Source organism: Leptonotus elevatus, chromosome 4 (assembly GCF_054856555.1).
Source record: "Leptonotus elevatus isolate MCC_2025b chromosome 4, RoL_Lele_1.0, whole genome shotgun sequence".
NCBI lineage: Eukaryota > Metazoa > Chordata > Actinopteri > Syngnathiformes > Syngnathidae > Leptonotus > Leptonotus elevatus.
In genome coordinates this window covers 27,112,160-27,134,066 of record NC_141242.1, presented here as the reverse complement: position 1 = coordinate 27,134,066, position 21,907 = coordinate 27,112,160, and the positions used below count along the sequence as shown (strand labels likewise).

The 21,907-nt window shown below is 39.8% G+C and overlaps 1 protein-coding gene across 7 annotated transcripts in view; it reads left to right on the top strand.

The window, feature by feature from the left end:
• LOC147176438 (membrane-associated guanylate kinase, WW and PDZ domain-containing protein 2-like) overlaps window positions 1-21,907 on the top strand; it is a 324,669-nt gene that overhangs the window by 296,466 nt on the left and 6,296 nt on the right. For 3 of the 7 annotated variants that reach the window (XM_086072678.1, XM_086072682.1, XM_086072683.1), the window contains 10 exons: window positions 9,444-9,475; window positions 10,697-10,889; window positions 11,509-11,624; window positions 13,106-13,298; window positions 13,416-13,637; window positions 14,486-14,671; window positions 14,822-15,131; window positions 15,915-16,134; window positions 16,464-16,622; window positions 16,923-17,061. In XM_086072678.1, coding sequence (XP_085928804.1) covers window positions 9,444-9,475; window positions 10,697-10,889; window positions 11,509-11,624; window positions 13,106-13,298; window positions 13,416-13,637; window positions 14,486-14,671; window positions 14,822-15,131; window positions 15,915-16,134; window positions 16,464-16,622; window positions 16,923-17,061 — 1,770 coding nt within the window. Of the gene's footprint in view, window positions 1-9,443; window positions 9,476-10,696; window positions 10,890-11,508; window positions 11,625-13,105; window positions 13,299-13,415; window positions 13,638-14,485; window positions 14,672-14,821; window positions 15,132-15,914; window positions 16,135-16,463; window positions 16,623-16,922; window positions 17,062-18,149; window positions 18,239-21,907 lie in introns of all 7 variants that reach the window. The other 4 variants (XM_086072684.1, XM_086072681.1, XM_086072679.1 and 1 more) reach the window with 4 other exon arrangements.

Here is a 21,907-nt window from a genome sequence, read left to right as displayed (position 1 = left end):
TGTTACACCCTAAGAGATGTTTCAAAGAAGAAATATGTGTTGCTTTCCCCACAATTATGGTGCTTACAGAAATGCATATCGTATTTAATGGCATAGTTGATCTCGTTGACATACTCACAGTAAATGAAGAACCAGATAACTGTGTAGTTATCTGGTTATTATGTATAATCAGGGTCTCTGATTTGCCAGACATCAGAGAATACACTTATCTGTCTCTATGCTGAAGCAAATTGTATTAAACAAAAGCAAAGTATTTTTTTATTACCCTCGCCTTTTTTTTTATTACAAAATGGAAACCCCATTATAAAAATCTATATTTGCAAAACGATGCACCTGAATACATTCAGCAAACCCTTGACGACAACTGTACCAAAGTAGATAAGAATATAAAACAGAGCATCAATCTTATAAAAGTCAAATTACAAAAGTGCAGTAAATAGAAACAGATCTTCCCTTTCTTTCACTTGAAAAGCAGCACTTAAAATCTTATTTTTTAAAGGTAATTTTGCCATTGAAAAAAATAACTGATTTCTACAAAGGTTTGAATAAAAAGTATTTGGCAATCATATATTCCTGCCACGCTTGTAACTCAAAACAGTTGCATCTCAAATCAGCTTTCATCATTGAAATGAATGAAAATGCCATTAATCTGTGACAGCCTCCCCCAAAATAGTATTCTTATTCTTTCATATAAAAACAAACAGTGTTGTCATATTTATTAGCTATTAGCATATTATAGTAGCTCCTTTTATTGTATTGTCGTTTAGTTTTGCTTTTAGCCTTTTATTCTGTTGTCTTTTAATTTTTAACTCCAGTTTTTCCTCATTGGGGGGCATCAGCACTGGGGAGGGGTGGCTGGCCTTTCTCATGGGAGTGGCGGGGTTGTCCTGGAGGCTCCTGGGGCAAGGTGGACTGGGGGGCCCTTCACCTTGTGTGGGGTCTACCACGGTCAATCTGGGCCGGAGCTCTCTGGAAAGGCACCGCTCCCTGTGGCCTTGGGTGCTTTTTCTTGCATGGTTTCTCTGTGCCCCTCCATGTTTTTTTGTTTTGTTTTTCTTTTTAACGTAGTTTTAAGTTACCGGTACATGCGTGTGTGCGTTTGTGTGCTCATGGGGTTTTCTTTTTATAATGTACTAAGGATGTTTTAATTACTCAGCACTTTGTGTTGCATTTCAACCCATTATAGCCGGGAGCGCATGACCGCGTTTCTTAAACCCAGGAAAGAGGACACGTCTTTTGTTTTTGTTTTGACCAATTCTTGGTCTCTTAGCTGATAAAATGCATCAGAATATACACGAGAGGGTGACATGGGACTTGTAGCAAGTCTTGGAATTTTATTCGAGCATTTATGGCTGCCGTAGATTCCCGGGAGTTCTGAAATAAATGACGCGATTGACAACGGTGCGGGAGGACTTCGAACCAGTGTAACCAGTCGACAGTGGCATACAGTTAAGAAATATGTTTGGAGACAATGAGGAGGTTGAAAATTTTGACGACTTTGTAATGGAATGGACGACGTATAATTACCACTCGATCCCCCGAGGTTATTACAACTGCACCCTAGCGTTGAAGGTAAATATACCCGCAGATACGACACAGTTGTTTGTTGATTTTTATATGTATATTTATATGTATATATATATATATATATATATTTATATATATATATATTTATTTATTTATATATTTATATATATATATATATATAAATTTATTTATTTATATATTTATATATATTTATTTATTTAATATATATATTTATGTATATATTTATTTAATTATTATATATATATATATATATATAAATATATATATATATATATATAAACATATATATATATACACATATATATACATATACATATATATATATATATATATATATATACACATATATATATATATACACACACACATATATACATACATACATCGATTAATCTGATTCATTTAAAAATAATAATAATAATAATCGCAAGTCAAAGCAATGAAATTTACATGACTTACAGCCAGTAGAACTAGTGTCAAAAGCAGTTAACCATTCATGTTGTGTCAAACGACAACTACTGAGCCAGATACAGTAACTTCAAATTCATGTGTGTCTTTGTGCCTTATAATTTCTGCTGATGACACACAGACTCCACCTGCACCTTCTTGACACTTAGAGCAGAGATTTCAGACTATGGTGCTGTTCCTTGACAGCTGTCACTTGAATTATAATGAGCTGCTCTAGGTTGCCTTTGATTTCCTGTATTTTACCATCCATTTTACCATGCCTGTGAATCCAAAGAATACGCAGGAATGAGCCCTAAAATAGCAGAAGAGAGTTTGATGCTAGGCTGTGACTGTTTCCTGTATGAGTGGCCACCTGTGAGCACACTGAACACTTGTGGAAAGCCCTTTCAGCGTTTATTCTATATATCAGAGGCCCATGTACTGGTAGGCTCGTTGTCCTTACTAGTAAGAAAGAACACAAGTAGGACTGTGTCTTGTACTGTTTTTCCCACTATTACTGCCACTTTTGGCCTACTTGTGCATCAGTCTTAACGGACCGCTCCGGCAATGATGGCCCATTTTTCACTTATAAACTGTCTTTATGTATTTTGTCATCAGGAAAATGACATTGGCATGCATTTCCAATTTCATCCATTTATTTTGGAGAAATTAGTACATAGATAACTAACTCGGAAAGAAACACCTCTTTTGAATAGCCCCTGTAAACTGCATGTCAAGGATATTCAATTAATGTTCAAACGGCTTTGAACCCACAATTTTTATGTGTGCGTGTGCGTGTGAGACTCTTTTGCCATGCCTCCATTCATGTTCTCCCGCTTATTTTTAGCGTTTTATAGCTGTTGTTTTTTCCTGTGACAAAGTTTCAGTTAATTTGCATTGTATTTCAAAAAATAAGGACGTTTGTGTTTATATTTAATTAGCAGTGAAGGCGCTCTCGCTTCCTCTCTTTCCTTCTCTGTCTCTCCCCCTCTCTCTTGTGCAAATTTAATGAACTCAAGTGTAAAAAGAATCCGAATTGCACAAATGACAAAAGCGCAGGCAGTCAGTCTGGAGCATGCGTGGCTTAATTATTGAGCGGCATGTTGGACTGATGACAGCAAACTGTTGCCAAATGTAACTCAAGTGATCGTATTGATGGTGTGGGGTGAGTGATAGCATTGGAGTGTGCAGAGAGTCAAATGTGTGAGAGTGTCAGATGGTTGAGGATGGAGGAACGTGCACGAATTGCCAACTGCCACCTGGTGGTGAAGCACTGCCGCTGCTGCCGGCTCAAATCAACCCACACCCCAAAAGTATTTCACACAGCAGAGGAATCAAACCTGGAACCTCACAACTGTCTGCCAGATCAATTAAACACTCCTCTACGCCGCTATGCAGTCACATTTGTTAACAATAGCAGCAATTTTTTAATCATTTGACTAATGAAAAAGCTTCTAGTACCTGAACGTAATAATTCAGTACAAATATCGTAACAAAAAATTACTTTGATAGAAGAAAAAGTCACCTTGTAGAATCTTATTTGAGTAGAAATCAAGAAGTAGCTGACAATTGCTGTGCTGAACTACCAAAAGTAATTTTCTGATATTAAATGTGCTTATGTACTGGAAGTAAAAATATTCAAAAAAGTGAGTAATTAAAATTTATAATGTGTGTTTTTTTCATTTAATTGACATCCGGTAATTTACTGAAGTACAAATTAAATGTGCCAAAGGAAAGTTCAGATGTCAAATTTCTACTATTGGTACTACATTATACATGTTTGAAGATAATTACTGAAGACATGCAAAGACCGAGAACTGTGTAGTACTCAGTTGTGGTGTAGCTTTGATATAGTTTTTCACAATTTTTTAATGTAATTTTTTACCTTTTCTGAATTCTTGATTGATTGATTTGTTTATTTATTTTTGGGTGGGGGTGGCAGATGCGGGGCTAAAACAGCAGTAGTGAACTTTCACACCCTCATTCTCATCAGCAGTTATATGGGCGCTTTCAAGTGCCTTGTCACCCTTGAGTGTGCGCACATCATGAAGAGAAAGGCAGAAGAGTGAAGTAAATAAATAAATAATAAATTAAGTCTGATGTGCGGATTGAGGCTTTGCAAAGATGTGGCCACTTTAGAGAAAGTGCCTTGTTGCTGCGACATGGACAACCTTTTCGTGCTCTATTGCTCTACCTTAGAGGTGTATTTCTACGCACACAAACCAAATCCACATGCCCCCCAAGGAGGCCATTTCCTCCTCCAGACTTATCAAGTACTGATACCGCTATCAAACAAGGCCACAGGGACTATCAGCCTGACACACCAGTAAGTATTGTGACTCGATTATATGTCGCTCTCTGCAGTATTCGGGATGAAAGGGAGGACAACTTCTTTTAAAGCAGGGGTGTCAAAGTCATTTTCCAACTTACCGACCGCAGGTGCAGCGTAGAACGACCTGACTTAGAATTAGTGTCTCATAGTATGACATCATCTTTGAGGATCTTGTGACAAAATATATCGTAATGATAATTTATGTAAATTATGTTCTTTAATTTTTGTTTTGAAAGGCAACAAAAATGACTTTCACACACATACAGAAAAAATGGAAAAAGGGGCACTTTGGGCATCAGTGCCAAAAGGGCATGTGTTGTTTCGCTCTCGTTCTGTCTCTCCTACTGTATTTGGGCTCGTTTGGTTTGTTTTGCTCTGCTTGACGCTCTTGCGCTTCTTTTATAGTGCGCCCCTTTGTGATCTGAAGGATAAGCAGCACCTTTGTATTAGCCGCAGGGTCGAATGCAAGTGAAAAAAGTAGCGGTTTATAGTCCAGAAATTACTGTAAGCCCAAGAATGGAGCCTTGTGAAACTCCACATGTGATCTTTGTTCGTTCAGACTCATGACTACCAGTTGAGACAAAGTAGTCTCTATCTTGCGAATAAGATTTGAACCAATTTAACACAGTAGTCCGGTTTCCATTCACCCATTTTTATTAGAATTTTCAAGAAATGCGAAAATGAAACTGAATGGAAACGCTAGAAATTCGAGAGAAAAAAAGCCTAGAATTCACCCCCCAAAAACTTTTTACGCTTAAATGGATTAGGGGGATTTTGAAGCGTATCAGAAACGTCAATTTTGGCTATGGGAAATGGTTTTGCGAATAAACACTGACAAGACCGGATACACGGCTATTATGTCACAAATACATTTGTAGTCACAAAGCAATGGCGGACGATAAAGTAATGTATGTTTGGGGGGCACGACAAAACAGAAATCTTTTTTGAAATAATTAAAGAAGCGAATGTTAATGCAATTTTAGATGGAAAACAGCAAAGAAACGCTACGGTTTATCAAGAATTACAAAAGCAAACTCGTACGACGTCATCGCACGGTGCAGTCGCTTCCTGGTCTTGTTCTATTTATTTTAAATTACTGGTGGATCACATTTCTATGGTGTATACCGCCACCTACAGTGGCGGAGTCCCCTCTCAATATTCGCAAAAGAAGAACAGATGGAAACGGGCATAAGTCGCTTGTTCCATTTTGCGCATTTTCAGTAAATTCGCTTAAAAAATTTGAAACAATTGGATGGAAACCCAACTCGTGTCAGTAACTCCCATCCACTGTTGCAGTCTGTCAAGAAGTATATTACGATGAAATGTGTGAAATGTAGCACTGAGATCTAGCAATACCAAGACGGTGGTTTTGAAGGCATCGGTATTCATATGTATGTCATTTAAGACTTTAATAAGTGCAGTCTCTGTGCTGTCCTGTGGTCACAATCCAAACTGAAATGTATCAAAGACAATGGTTTGCATCATAAAACTGTGAAAAATAACGTCTTCAATGATTTTTTTCCCCAACAATTGAAGATTTGATATGGTATAGGTTCATGTTGTTGAAGCATCCACGTTGGGCTTTTTTAGAACTGGTTTTATTACTTACTGCAGTTTTCATGTATTTAAAAAATAAGTTTGACATCCCTATTATAGAATATTTTAGGTGAGAGCACTTGTCATTAGTAGAACACAGACAAGGTGTCAGACGTCTACTTGCACGTGTTTGTCGAGACGGTGTTGGCTTTCCCGTCGCGGGCGCTCTTCCAGTCTTCCGCTGAGCTCCGTTCCCTGACATTCCGGCTTGAAAGCGAGCCAACCGCAAGTGAGAAACAGACACTCCCGGGCGCCAAACGAGGGTGAAGATCGCGGCGGGCAGAAACCACGCCTTACGGGCCAAAGCGAGCGCCGTCCAGTAGTCAGCAGGCTGGGTTTGACGAGTCAAAAGCTCTCCACCAGGCACTCATTTGGAATTCAGCCGCACGCCTGTGAGAATGCCACATATCTGGCACATATGCTGATCAATTTGATTAGCATTTAAATGAAGCCTAAATGCCTCGTGTGAGGATGACGAGCTGTTTTAATATGAGTGAACAATTACCATGTAGAGCCAGCTAATTTCCTACCTTGTCACATTAAGGAAAGTTTCCTATGAATGAGCTATTAGAAGTCCTTTGAGGCTTTCTTTCTATCCCGTATTCCCTGTTGGAGGTGCTTCTTAGTCCATAGAACCAATCACTTGCCACTTCCTCTCAGTCAGCTCTCTTCACAATGAGACATGCAATGGGGCCTTGGCTTGTGGGCAGAGCCAGAACTTTCTCAGTGGGGTGGCTAGGGTGACAAAACGACTCACTAGTGGCCATAAGACGACGTGACACATGCACACACCCGCCTGTAAGATGACAATTCAGAGCTTGTGAGATCCGCCTTGCATAGACAGTACACATGTCCAAAAGTCAATGTTCATCATGTCATTCACAATTCGAGTTTCATAAAATGAGATGCACACATATACAGTATGGATAGAGATTTGAAAATTATTCGCACAAATGTATCAGCAATTTTCACATTTTTCCCATCCACAAACATATCTGTGATTTTCTCGTGTTTTTCAAATCAATTTTGGCAGCAGTTTTGATGCCTCCGTTGAAACAGAAATTAGTAGTCTCCTGGGTTTTTTGTTTATTAATTATTTGGAAATTAAAAAACTGCAAAGTAGCCTTAATATGACTGTCTATTATGTGTTTATTTAAAACAAGTCGGGAAGCAAAATACAAGCTTGATTTTCCTTGACAGGGCATCCGTTCTACTGCTGATGCTATTTCTTCCACGCTGCTGCATAATGTATTTTTTTTATTCAGATAAATATGATTCTAGATATTCTTCCATATTCATATAAAAACATATTTTTACAAGAAAATTAAGTTTTCTTTAAGTTAAGAAACCCCAATTTCACTACGTTTAATAATGTAAAATAGAGATGTTTTAACATGAAATGTAGTTTTTACCAAAAAAATTAAAACAACAGTGAAAAGTACTTAATTTCTTAAAGCTGCTGAACACAGGAAATTCAATTTCAAATCGCTACTGCCACGTATGGCCATAAATTGAAACTGCACCTATCCCTTCTTCACGTGCACAATATGCACATGACGTCACATCCGGAGACAAAAGGCGGGAAATTCAAACCCAAATCCAGAGGCTTGCAGGAGTACCCATTGTGAACAGTTAATGTGTTCATCTACTAATTAGGAGAAGTTTGAGTCATCATTTCTCAAATAAAAAGGCTATTGTAAAGATATTTATGGGCAACTTGTTACAAAGAGCAGCTTTAAAGGTACAGTTTGTAGAATTTTGTGCAATCAAGTGGTGAACTAATAGAGTGCAACAATTTTGAAGCACATGCACTACGGTGCCTCGGAGAGACCACACTTTGCAAGCCTCCCACCAATTACTACTAGTTATTATTTGGACTGAGCAAGCGAGTGAGCAGCCCGGCAAGCAGGAGTTAGCAGCTTACCGCTAGTGGGAGCAGCTAGCAGAAGCAAAGTGGGAGTGGAAGACAAGCGGCGGAGCCCGAATCACGGGACTCCGCGATGACCAGCTGCAGGCCCTGGCTATGGAAGATAAGCAAGGGTCGTTCCCATTGGGTCAGAGACGAGCTATAACTACCACCAGCGGCTAACTACATTCACAAAGTGCTTCTCCTTTGGAAGAAAGCAAAAAGATAGAGAATATAATTAGTGATTACTATACCTACACTTATAAAAAAAAAAATGGACTTAGATGTGATGGAACTTTTTTATGTGCATATTAAAATTAATAGTAGTTTTTTTTAAATTAATGAATTATTAGTTCGTCACTAGAAGGTGCTAAATAATACACAAACATTTATTATTAAGATAATTAAGTTGTTGTTTTTTACCTGGAAAAATAAACTTTAGACATTTTTTCTTACTACTGTACATATAAATCAAATATTTTTAGTTTAAAAATACCTAATCATTCACCCATAGATACATTTTCTATGCCACTTGTTCAGGCTCACATTGACATGACTTTGTCCAAATTATTACGAAATTATTCAGGCCTTTCTATCAGGAATACATAATTTCATTAATGAATCCATTCTTGATGTGGTATTGTTTGTTTGCGCATATGGCGTTACAAACATGTTAATACTAAAGAGTCATTGCTGTACACATTGCCAATGTGTGCTGTATGTATTTGGGTCTTCACATTACAGGCATTACTGCTCGACTCTTTTGATTTTGCCGTGTCACAAGGGAGCTGTGCTCCCCACTTCCTACACCCACATGAAATACAGTATAACTTACACCACAGATAACTGTGTGTGTGGTGCGGTGGTGTTGGTGTGGGGGGGGGGGATTGTGCCTTCGCCCGCAGCTAATGATGTAATTATGTTGAGAACAAATGCAACAACACGCATTAGGGAGCCTTTCACAAACAAATTTAAATCAGAGGAATATAAAATCTAACTTTGCTTTCCATAGACATTCCTGCCAAGATGCATTGTCGTATGCAGTCATAGGCATTTTGTACAATGGAAACAGCAACTCATAATTTATTTCAAAGAAAGCTTGTGTGTCAATTTGATGGAGTAAAACAGTCAAACAGTCGACCTTCTGGTTACTGAATGACCGTCCCTATACCCTGAGCCACGGCCGCCACAAAAATCTAAGTAAATGTTACTTGGTTACGTTCATATAGGAAATAATTCTAGAATATTGACTTTACATGTTTGTAATTGGCCTGGAAACCAGACTCATCGCTGTACCAGCCAGTGAGTGTGGACCACAGAATAAGAAATAAGAGCAGATGTGCCATTACAATAAGCAGACTCTGTAATAAGTGTGCCACCCGCATCTATCTATCTATCAATAGATTCGATCTATAAATTGATAGATAGATTCGATCAATAAATCGATAGATAGATTCGATCGACAGATTCAATCGATCGAATCTATCTATCAATCGAATCTATCTATTGATCGATTGATAGATCTCTTCATCTCACTTCATGTCTATTAACTTAAACTTAAACCGTCTTTACCGATCTGTTTGAATTAATTGTTTCTTTCTCTTCCCTCCTTAGGCCACATCTCTCCATGGAAAGCCTCCAAACAGGTACGCCTCATGTTTAAGTGATATTTGTTACGTACATCTTGCAGTCATGAAACAAGTTAGTGGCACAAAAGCTGTGCTGCCTCCAAGTTGTGTGAGGTTTCGCTTTAATGTGAAAGGAGGCGGCATCTTCAATTTGCGTAACACTCTTCAGATTTTATACTGCAGCAGCCTCTGCAATCACCACTCATTCATCGCACTCACACGCAATATTCAGCCATCATGAATCTCTTCTCTGCGGATATTGATTCCATTCACTATCGTATCTGTGCCCAGCCAAGCGTCTGTTTGTCTTTGCGGCATAATTGAGTGAGTGAAGCTAAATATATAACACGCACTTTAAGGGTGACATGATTCCTTGAGTTGCAATCTTCCATCATCCAGACGAGCTGTCTGGACTTGACTTCGTTGTACTTTCTTCACATTCTTGGCTTCTAACTTGACTTGAACTTATATGACTCGGCAATTACAGACAGATCGTTTATCATCCGTGAAGTCCTTGTTTGTCCTCGTGCTGACTTCAGAATTATATCAGTGTGTTTGTCACTGCCTGGAGAAAACTTCACAAACTCACCTGCAACTTTATTACTGTAGGTGGCTTGGCTGCATATTTGAGTGACATTGACCTGTTTGGTCAACGTAGAGCGGTGGAATTCACTCAAATTGGCTGCTTTAAACCAAATGGCAGACTCCTGGTTAATTTTCTGGCATGGGTCCACAAAACGTCCTGTTATGTCCACCTAATTTTGTACTAAGTGATGTAACTGGTGCTGGGGATGGATGGATGGATGGATGGATGGATGGATGGATGGATGGATGGATGGATGGATGGATGGATGGATGGATAGATGGATGGATAGATGGATTGATGTAACTGGTGCTGGGAATGGATGGATGGATGAATGGACTACATTTTTAAAGGATAGATGGGCCAGGTCATCAGTTTCAATTTTATATTTATAAACCCGTTATTTATGAACGTAACTAAAATAATTAAATGCATCTGCAATTAGATTTATTCAGAATAACTCAAATATCCACTTATAATGAGATAAATTTACTTAAAAAATTATTCAACAAGTTTTTTTTTAATTCTGCTAAACTGATGCACTAAATATTTTGGATAATGTAAGTGCTTGGTGGGCCTAATGAAAGAACTATATAAGATACAGTAATTACCGTACTTATGTTTTAAAAATGGATTCAACATTGTTTTCTTTGCAGTTACCTGATCAGTGGGACCCGCACGGAAGCCCCCAGGCCAACCTGTCAGGTCCCGTCCTGCCTCCAGGCACGCCCTTCCCCAACCAGCCCCAACACCGCACATCCGTGCCGGACTCCATTGAAGGCTTCGACCTTAACAAGCCAGATCCCTATGACCTTTACGAAAAGTCCAGAGCTATCTACGAGAGCCGACGTGAGTTTGTTTGTGTCGAAAGTACTAGTGGTATCAGTACTTGGTATCTGTGACTTCTTAAGAAATACTGGTATCAATCTAGAAAAAAAGTGGTATCGGACATCCCTACACAGTAAATTTTATAGACTAAATTTTACTCTAAAAAATACTATATTCGGTCCCAGTCTAAACATAGTCAACTTTACACTTGGAAGAGAGTAAAAACATCACTCAAGGGTTGAGGAACAATCCCACAACCTTCAACATGGTAGACAGCCACTCTACCACTTGAGCTTTACCACACCTACAGTTTGACAAAGTCTTTTTTAGAGCAAGATTTACTCTACGAAATTTACTGTGTAGTATTAATTGTATCTTTTATATTTGATTTGTAAGTTGGTCCTCAAGAGAGTGGGACAACAGAAAAAAATATATATTTCAGGTATTACTTGCTTTTAATAATATTTAAGAATCACTTTTACTACAACTGCAGTTACATTTTGTGTCAAGACAACTGTAATTCACACAACAATTGCATGTTTCTGTATTTTATGCGGAGATTATTTGAACTTTCCAGTTCTTGAATGACTAAGCAGGCAAAAGAACACTTTAAACTATAACGCTGACATGTTTGCGTCAGGTCCAGAATACGAAGAGGTGGAGGTGCACCTGCTGCGCGAAAAGACCGGCTTCGGCTTCCGCATCCTGGGGGGAGACGAGGCCGTGCAGGCTGTGAGTCCGGACGCCCGTGACAAGGCTCGTATGGGACGGGCTGGACCTCATGCTTACTTAACCCTCACACTCTGTCTTAACGCCTACCTAACGTCATGTGTACTTGCCTCTTATGTACTTTCAATGATGTCAGGTCAGGTGCATATATAGATTTTTGTTTGTTTTTGTTTTTTGGTGCGGTATTCCCCCCCTCATTTGCCTTCAAGACCCTAAGGATAGTTAATTTAGAGATTTGGTTCTAAATATGTATTTACATGTTTGAAGATAATTACTTAATAATTGCAAAAGACATAATAAAATCATTCAGACTGAAGAACCAGCGTGTGGAGCAGTGCTCCAAGCTGGTCCACTTTAGACCAATCGTTGCAGCGTGAAAAGCACAACAACAACCTAGTGGGCTATATTCCAGCCACCACTGGCTGTAAGCGGCTCAAACATGTACATAATCATATGTAGGGAGGGCAAAAAAGCTAGACATTGTAGCATCCATTTTTTAAGCCGTAGCAGTGCTATTTGATTGACATCTGCATATTCACTGGACATGCGCACAGCATTCAAGCATTCTTTATTTATTTATTTATTATTTTGACATCTAATTTAATATACTTAGGGATTTTCTAATTATTCATAGACACATTTATTTTTACTTTACAGGGACTTTAATATATCAGGGAATATTGCAATTTTTGCGACACAATTATAGCCTATCATAGATCAAAATACAAGCCCTGGAATATATCTCTCTGATAATGTCAATCAAAATGGAGCATTGTCTTTGTAAAGGCAGAATCTTTGATATGGTGTGCCTAATAAAGTGGCTGGTGAGTATTGTAAACACTTCATCTAACCACACCCCCCCCCCCCCACACACACACACACAAAAGAGTGCTCACTTATAGCAACATAGCAAAATTCACAACATAGACGTTTCCACAGGTGTCTGCTTCTATGCCTTTCTGTTACTGACCTCCAGTCTCTGCATCTCAATTCTCAGCGGGACAAGGCCACTAAGCAAGTCATCATAAGCAAGTTGCAACAGAAATACAGAGTGACTGAAAGAGCCACAGGAAGGCATGGAACACCAATATCTGTAACTCTATTATAGTAGTAGTGCACTTGTTTTCAATGGTAGGGAGTAAAAAGTCATCAGAAAAATAGGTGTTCAAGTATTATGGACTTGGTCACTTTTTTTACTCAAGACTGCCACCTCAGGCCTAAAGCGTAATTGCATCTACTCTTTGTACTCACCTGAGCATTAGTGGAGCATGCATGATGTAGAAAAAGCTTTAACATTAACATGTTCAACTCCACAATACATCTTTAAGTACAAGATACCTGAAAAATCTACTTACGTTAACATTGTTACCTCCCACCGCTCCCATACTGAACAACGCCTTGCTAACATATGCAGCAGTCGCAGTGCAATGTGCACCACAGACATGCTTAGCCTGCCATTCTGCCATGGCCTTCTGCATGTTACTAATTTCACCTTTGTCTCCAAACAGATTGTGATCGGTGCCATTATCGAGAACACCCCCGCCGAGCGTGATGGCCGACTCCGGCCGGGGGACGAACTCATCTCGGTGGATAAAAATGTGGTCGCTGGGAAGCCGCACAAGTATGTCATCGACTTGATGCACGCCGCTGCTCGCAACGGCCAAGTCAGCTTGACTGTGAGGAGGAGGCTGCACATGCCCGGTAAGGAGGGGAAGGGAGCTTAAACACATGAGAAAAGATTTTCCCTGTACCCTCAAAGTTTAAGAAGCTCTGCTCTATAAAGCTTCAATCATTGCTGATTCAATGTATTACCTCCAGGCGAAGGTTGCCCGGTAAACGGCCGAAGCCCCAGCCTAGTGTCCACTCAGCACAGCTCGCCCCGCAATGACACCATTCCTCCAGGCCACGCCGCGGTGGCCATGGCCACGGAGGGCTCGGCCCTACACACCAGCGACGTGCTCATTCACCGCAAGGAGAATGAAGGCTTCGGTTTTGTCATCATCAGCTCCCTCAACAGGCCCGAGAATGCCGCCGTAATCAGTAAGTTAAGCTACTTATCCACTTACCAATCCAACCACATTTACAGTGGACAACATTCGGACATATGAAGAAACCTGACACATACTCAACGTAACACACCGCCTACGCTCAGGCTAACTTCAAAATAAGGTTTGCCAAATAATACATTGACAGCAATACAAATAGCCTTAGTGTACTTTTACTTTGAAGTAGGACAATACTTTGTGGCATGGTACCAAGACTACTTTGTAATTCACTCTCCATGTTTAAAGAAAGGGAATGTGCCTTAAATTGCACTTTGAGGTTTTTTAATTATAAAAAAAAGAAAAAGATAAATAGAACTTTGTCTCCATTTATTTTCTAAAACACTTTTGCCAATTAAAAAAGAGAAATTTTTATACAACTTTAACCCATTAATATCTTATTTTACACATGGACCATCTATAAAATAAGAATGTTTCTGGCTCATATTGCACTTAAAGTTGTGTTCCTAAATCCTAAACGTCTATATTGGACATTTTGAAGTGATTTTTTTTATTTAATGTGGGAAAAAATTCATAACAATAAATAAAGACAAAGTAATATTTCTCTTTTTTTTCTGATCCAATCCAAAAAACTATCCGATCCGTGACTCAAATCCGTGATCCGATCCGAACCATGACTTTGGTGATCTGTTGCACCACTACTACATATCCAACCTAGCTATACCACCTACCTGCCTATCCAACTAGCCTATCCAGCCACTGATCCAACCTACCTATCTGTATACGTATCTATCGATATTGTGACACTCTGTGAATATGTTTACTACACCAGTAGACATTGTGCGTTGTTGTCTTTCTAATGGTGCTTGCTTCATGTTTGTCCAGCTGTGCCCCATAAAATTGGACGTATCATCGAGGGGAGCCCTGCAGACCGATGCGGCAAACTAAAAGTGGGTGATCGGATCTTAGCGGTGAACGGCCAGTCCATCATCAGTATGCCGCATGCTGACATCGTCAAGCTCATCAAAGATGCTGGCCTCATAGTCACGCTGCACATCATACCAGAGGAAGGCAAGTACACGGCTTGTGTGTAGTGTTCCAAAACTATTTTTCATTTGATGCATAAGTGAACTATGTAATCCACTATATAAAAGTAGTGAATGAGTAAGTGATTCACAGCACAGCCCTTCACCTCACATGACGTGATGGCTCCCCTAACAGGCTCCCAGTCTGGGCCCGGCTCAGAGAAGCAGAGCCCCATGACCCAGAAACATGGCCTCCAGCCCAACCCCGCCCTGACGAGTCAAGGCGGCGCCCAGCTGCCCGGTCAGTCGGCTCCTCAGCTGGGTCAAATCGCCCTTCAAGCGGGCCAAGCGTCCATACAGCCTGCTCAGACACCCGCTCAGACCGGCCAAATCCTCATTTGTCCTCCAGCAACAGCAGCATCGCACCCGACACCGGCTGGAACGCAGCAGAGCCCCGTCAGCCATCCTTCTGGACTCCCGCCGCAGCTCTACCTACACGACGGAAGGTATGACAGCATCACAGAAGAAGGAAGAAGGCTGGATGAATGAATATTTGGATGAAAAGGTGCATGTCGGATGGATTGGTGTTATTGTCCCAAGATAAAATAAATGAATAAATTCAATATCAATTAAATAGAGTTGAGTATGATGGATGGATGGATGGAACAGTTGCTATGTTAGAGTTCATGACCGTTCATGACTATTGCCGTTTGTTCAAGTAGCGCCATGCGGAATAATCACAGATGTTTGCCAGCCTGCTGTAGCAGCCACCGTGCCTACTTGGCGGCCATGTTTGCAGCAGAGGTACCATTTAGCCCCTGATGCTAGCTAGCTAGCGCCCTAACGAGCACCATGGGAGCTAGCTAGCACCTGGGGCAAAAGCCAAACTGTGGCAGGGTTTTTAATTTCTGGACCTGTATTTGCCACCTCTGGTTAGCAGGGGCAACTTTCCCAACAAAGGCAATGCATGGACTTAATATGTCGTTACCTGCTCAATTCTCAACCACTTTTCATGGTTTACTTTTTTTGTCAACACCAAAGTGTATGATTTAAAAGGCCCCCCCCCCCCCCCTCGCCCAAAAAATAAGAAAAAAAACAGTTTACCCGTGAAAGGTTGTAAGGTTACTAAGTCTCATATATACAGTATTTAACTATAATGAAAAAACAATATGTCTATAAATGTTTTTGGTCATTCCATCAAGTCTCACTGAGGAGCACTGTACATACTACGTACACACTTTTCCCAAACAAAACTCTCTCAGATTGTGTTGCTTTTTCCCTCCTCACAGGTCTGAGGTTAAAGCCAGACAGGATGTCAAACCTGACTTCCGCCATCCTCCGTTCACTGATTACAGGCAACCACCCGTGGACTACCGGCACCCGCCGGTGACTGATTACCGGCAGCCCCCGACGCTGGACTATCGGCACCCACCCGGCCTGTTGGACTTCAGACAGCACACGGCAGCTGCTCAGTTCCCGCTGGGGATCGCTGCAGAATTTCGATCACAGGTAACATAATCACTATCGTGGTTGTAGAAGTGTGTAACACCCTCTAAACTGGGGAAGTGGCTGTGTTCAGATTAAGCCAGTCACTTTCAAACTCATGCGTAATGGGAGTCAACACACACCTGCCACAATTTTCCTCTTATAAATTCCAAATAAACTTCAATGTTCTACTAGGCTTTGTATGACATATATTTGCTGTTTAGCATAAACAGGGGTGTGTCGACTTTTCATATCCACTACACTTGGGTGCTGATCCCACTCCACATTGTCTGTACTATATGTTCCACTAGCTGAGCTTTTATGATTACCTTCTTTTTTCTTTTCTTTTTTAGATACCCCCTCTACAGGACTTTGATTACTTTACAGTGGAGCTGGAAAAAAGCTCGAAAGGTTTCGGTTTCAGTATCCGGGGGGGCAGAGAGTACAAGATGGACCTGTTTGTGTTGCGCCTTGCAGAAGACGGTCCCGCCATACGGAACGGGAGGATGAGGGTAAGCATGCAGATGCAAAGAGGGTTTAATATTACTTTTAAAGTGTGGACGCCTGCTTATTCGCAGTTTGCCATTTACAAATTTACCTATTTGCTGATTGTTTTTTGGGGGGGTAGGGGGCAATTAAAAAAAAAAGGAGAGAAAAATTACAGTATTGAAGATGTATGTCAGCAGTGGCCAATGATTGTACTGTATAGCGTTTAACGTTTAAATAAAGTTATTGTAAATAAAGTGACAAGTTGACAACGTTCCAAGCATGTATAGAATATGACTAAGGTTATCTGTGTGTGTGGTCTTCAGGTGGGGGATCAAATCATAGAGATTAACGGGGACAGCACTCGGGACATGACTCACGCCCGGGCCATCGAACTCATCAAGGCGGGGGGCCGCAGGGTCCGACTGCTGCTAAAGAGGGGGACAGGGCAGGTGCCTGAATACGGTGGGTCGTGTTTCACATCTTCCGTTTCTGTCTTTTTTACTCATGACTCTTCCTACGGGTTCAATTTCAGCAGCACTCTAAAATGCACTCATGACCTTTACATGTGAACTGAATTTGACATTCTCAAAACTTTTGACAAGTTTCAATGTTTCAACTTGCTGTTCTCTAACAAGGACTGAAAAAGCAAAATTGTGACACTACTTTTATGACTTTCTGTGACTCTTCCAGTTGCAACCTTTTGATGACTCTCTAGGCTTAATGCTAGTTCCCTCTGAAATAAATCCTGTTTGAAGCTGGAAACATTGTATATTTATTTCATCACTAACATGTTCAACCAAACCATGGCTACCTACAAAATGCTAACATACACTGTGATGTGGAAACAAAGCCATATACCAGCTAACGAAAAATAGGTTTGATGTTACAGTTATTAAAGTTAGCTTTGTTTACCATAAAGCTGAGCCAAACAAAAGAGAATTCAACATTGTATATTTGAACACCAAAATTGTTCAACGTTATCAAACCATGTGTCATTTAATCTAACAAAAGTCAACTTAATGCTAACATACATATGAAGCACCATAGACCTGTTAGCAAAAATTTGTGATGTAAATCTCAACCTACACACAACTGCTACTTTAACACACACAGAGCGGCAACACATACAGTATATTATTTTCGAAGCCTCGCACCATGTTCAGAAGGTTCCAAGGAAAAAACTGTAAGAGTCACTCACAGAAGGGAACAAAAGTGGAACTGTTTGTAGATCAAACAACTGTTGTGAATTTTGCCATTCATCTTCTTGGTAGAGCAAGCTGTGCAAAAGCTGCCGAAACAATGAGCAGTTGGCATGTAAAGGTTTGGGGAAGGTCAAATGAAGTTCACTGAAAGCTGACCATCCTAACTTGTGAATAGTGGATATCCAAAGGGGCTTTTTAGTCCAGAGCTCATTAACAAACATATTACATTGTTACACTTCATATGTGGCTCTGTGGGCTTCTACTGTCATTAATTGTTTCTCTCTCTGTAACATGTTTAAGCTTAAAGTCGAACCCTTGGCATATAGGCTTTTACTTGCCTTCCCTCAGGAATGGTACCTTCCAACCTGTCCATGTGCATGAAAGGTGACACACTAAGCTCCCCTTATTTCTTCCTAATGGGCCACGCTAAAGACACGGTTTGTGCAAAACTGCATGTCTTCTCTTTTCTTCTATCTTCTTGTCGCCATGTGATGCTGTGTGTGTTGGCATGATCATGTGGTAATGCATGGACAATCACAGGGTGCAGGGTTGCACTTGCGATTGGTGAAAAGCTGCGATATAAGAGAACATCAATTTTATTTATATATAAATAATATATATAATAAGAATATAATATTAATTTTATATATATATATATTGCATTTATGGCTACGTCTGTATACTTAACTAAAGTCAAGGCATCTCAAATGCCTAAAGTACAAAATAAATAACGAATAAATTGAACTTTTGCTGCATTTGAGGAAGGTGGGAAATTGGATTTGTCTCAATTGTCCCAATTCCGACCTCAAAGCGTTTGAGGCAAATGTTAACAACAAAGATGGCTGATTCGGATCAGTTGTTTGTTGTTGAAGTTAACGCAGCCAAGTGAACCTATATCAAATAACTACATTAAAGTAACAGTAAATACAGATAAATAAATGTCTGTTTAAATTCCTGTAAATTAAATTTTGCCAGTCTTCTCTCCATTGAGGCTGCCATTGTCGAGTGATGTCAGATTAAAGCCAGTGGGTGAAGTCAGGGTCTTTTTTTTTCTTTTTTCCCCCCCGACTTCACAACTAGACCTCTGAGTTTAAAGGGGCGTTCCCTGGTATGAAGTTGGAAAAGTCCAACTTCCCACTTTCCTTGAATGCAGCATATTTTCACACATTCTGTGAGCTGTTTAATTGGTACTCCCAGTTGAAGTTTACAGTAAAAGTGACACTTAAAGTAATAGAGAATTAACCACATATTTAAACAGCAGGGGCGTAGCCAGAAATTTTTCCTTGGGGTGGCCAGGGTGAAACCATGACGCAAATAGGGGTGGCCATAAGTTCATACCTGAAATCTCTACATCAGTGGTTTTTAACCATGCGGCTGCACCACTGGCCCGTGAGCACCTATTAATGGGTTGCACAAAATAATTTTCCGCTTTACACCTATGGCCCGCGGTGCAGCGTACGTTATTAAGTGAATGCATTTGAGCTCTTGGAATTAATTTTCACGGAGTTGCTCAGTAGAACTTTCTGTCAATTGGCGGTAGGAAGGCAAATGTCAGTTTATAATGACCTGTATACGAGAAGTAGAAAAGGAAACTGAACCGCGAAACTCACGACTAAATATTGTTGAAGTTGATGCCTAACCTCAACAAAAGACTACAATTTTTCCATCATTTTTGCTGTGGTAATATCTATTCGGTGTTTTTGTGTTAATAAGCATGACTCGAGACTGAACTTAATTTTGCCTGATTGGCATCTTGTTGGGTGTCAAAGAATGTTATTTGATATTGTTTCAGCATTTTCAACTCTAAGTGGAGTTAGTAATTGAATGCTATCATAATATCTGAATGGGCCCCAGACCACAGTCATGTTAGACTTGTGTTTGGTGGTCTGGTGAATTTATTTACATCGAGCATAAAAACATAATCATCACTATTCAGTCATAAATTAAGTTTTCAAAAGACATTCACATCATGAAAGGCCTTTCCAAGGCTCTTACAAAATAAGCTCATGTAATGGTGGTCCAGACTTACCTGTTTGAACCAGCTCTCCACAACAATTTAAAACAGGTCTATACATACCAAACAACAGTCACACAGAGAAAGACATTCATACTTTATACTTTACCTCTTAGCCTCGGATGACTCATCAAAAAAAAAAACACACACACAGAAGAGGGCATTCGTCCTGTCCTCCAGATACTTAAATGATACTCAAATGTTTATTGAAAGATGCCATACATTCGAAGTATTTGAATCTATGCCTCCTCTGTATTGGTGAAAATACAACAACAAACATAAGTCTCTTTTGAATTCTTACTTGACAAATGAATAAATGATGACACATAATGTTGTCAGCTCAGCCTTTTCTGCTCCTGCAATCAACTTTGTTCCTTTTTTTTTTTTATTGTACAAGCTGGGCTTGTTCCCGCGCCCTCCTGTACGACAACTAAAGTTTTGGGATGTCGTCACAGCTTAAAATAGTATTTGAACGCTAAGAAAGTGAAGAATGTAAAACACTTGACCTAATTAAAAAAACTAAACTAAAATACCTTTTCAAAAATATAACAATAATAACCCGCACACGGAATACCTGCCTTTCTTTTTTGCCTCCGCCCCTCGCGATCGATTTGGGAGCATAGGTTAGTTTCAGCAAAAACATGAGCATTATTGAAACACACCAAGCAGAACAGTGACTCTGAAGCTAATATTTTTTGCTTTTGTTCTGCATCAAAAACAAGACTGAGGCAAAAATAATCATTTACAGATATAGAATTGAGAAACACTCCTGACTCACTGCATGCCTCAAGTTTAACGTCAGATGTTTTGTACATGGCATCATTCCACTCCATCTTTTGTCGCAATTGGGACACTCATTTTCTACCTACCTACCGTGACACTTATACAGTTTACATACATAATCTGTTTGCCTAAACTTGTCCAATTTTCAACGTGTTTGCATTTCTGTCCCTCATACAATGTGACAAGCAGAGATTTGCGCCCTCATTTTTATCTTCTGAGCTCAAATGCAAAGGGAGGCAGCACTACCATCTACAGGTGTCTCTTAGTCATTACAGTAGTTTACAGATAAGCTGGGCAAGACCCTCTTGCACGGATTAAAAACCTTATTTGACGAATTTTTGCGTCACTGCTTGGTTTCCGGTGAATGAATCTAAGTGATTTAATTTGCTGCATGTCTTCCAGTAAGTCCTCAGTGTTGCCCAGCATGTCGTGTGGCACTACTGATGGCGTGCAACTCTAAATTCCGAATTACAGGGCGTCCTCAAGCTACGACACATACGCGACTTTACGACACTCGTGCCTCGTCCTTCTTTTTCATTAATTTCCTACAGTAATCACACCTTTTTAAAGTTATATTAAGTTGTATATTTGTTACTCCAGCAAAGGGCGTCCATCGAGCAAGGGTCCATTTCACAAAGCAGGTTTAGTGAGAATCCTGAGACTGTTAACCCTGAAATGCGGGAAACTTAGCGTTTTCGATTTCTTAAAATCTTGATCAGTTACCGTAGTAACAGAGTCTATGAACCTAACTAACAGGTTTATTACAATGAAACTCGAGTTTCTCTTTGTCTCCGCCTCCTTTCACACACAACATTTGATTTCCTCATTCATTCAGTCAGATGGCGTAACATAGTTCTGCCATCTGTTATTTAAAAAAAATAAAATTAACTTAAAATAATAATTGTAAAAAAAACAGTCAATAGGCCTATATTAAAAGTCCACTTTTTTTACGAACAGGGCATGTCCTTTTGACAAATAATCTCGTTGATGAAGGTGCGTGCTAAAAAGAGAATTGTTGAACCATATTAAGATTACAAATTAAATTGTTGACCAATATAATACAATTGCTTCAATTGGTAACACACGATTGAATTAAATTAATAAAAAAAATTGTGTCATATTTCCCTTTTTAAGTTTCCATTAGCTCCGCTCTGCCGTCCGTCAGCAATGAATGTCCGTGCGGAAACACGAAATATTGGTTCCGGCATCTTCCGGGTGGTGCAAATTATAATTTTTTAATTACTGTTAAAAGGGTTTTGATGTAAATATTGACTTCAACGGTGAAGTCCGACTTATGTCGAAATTTGGG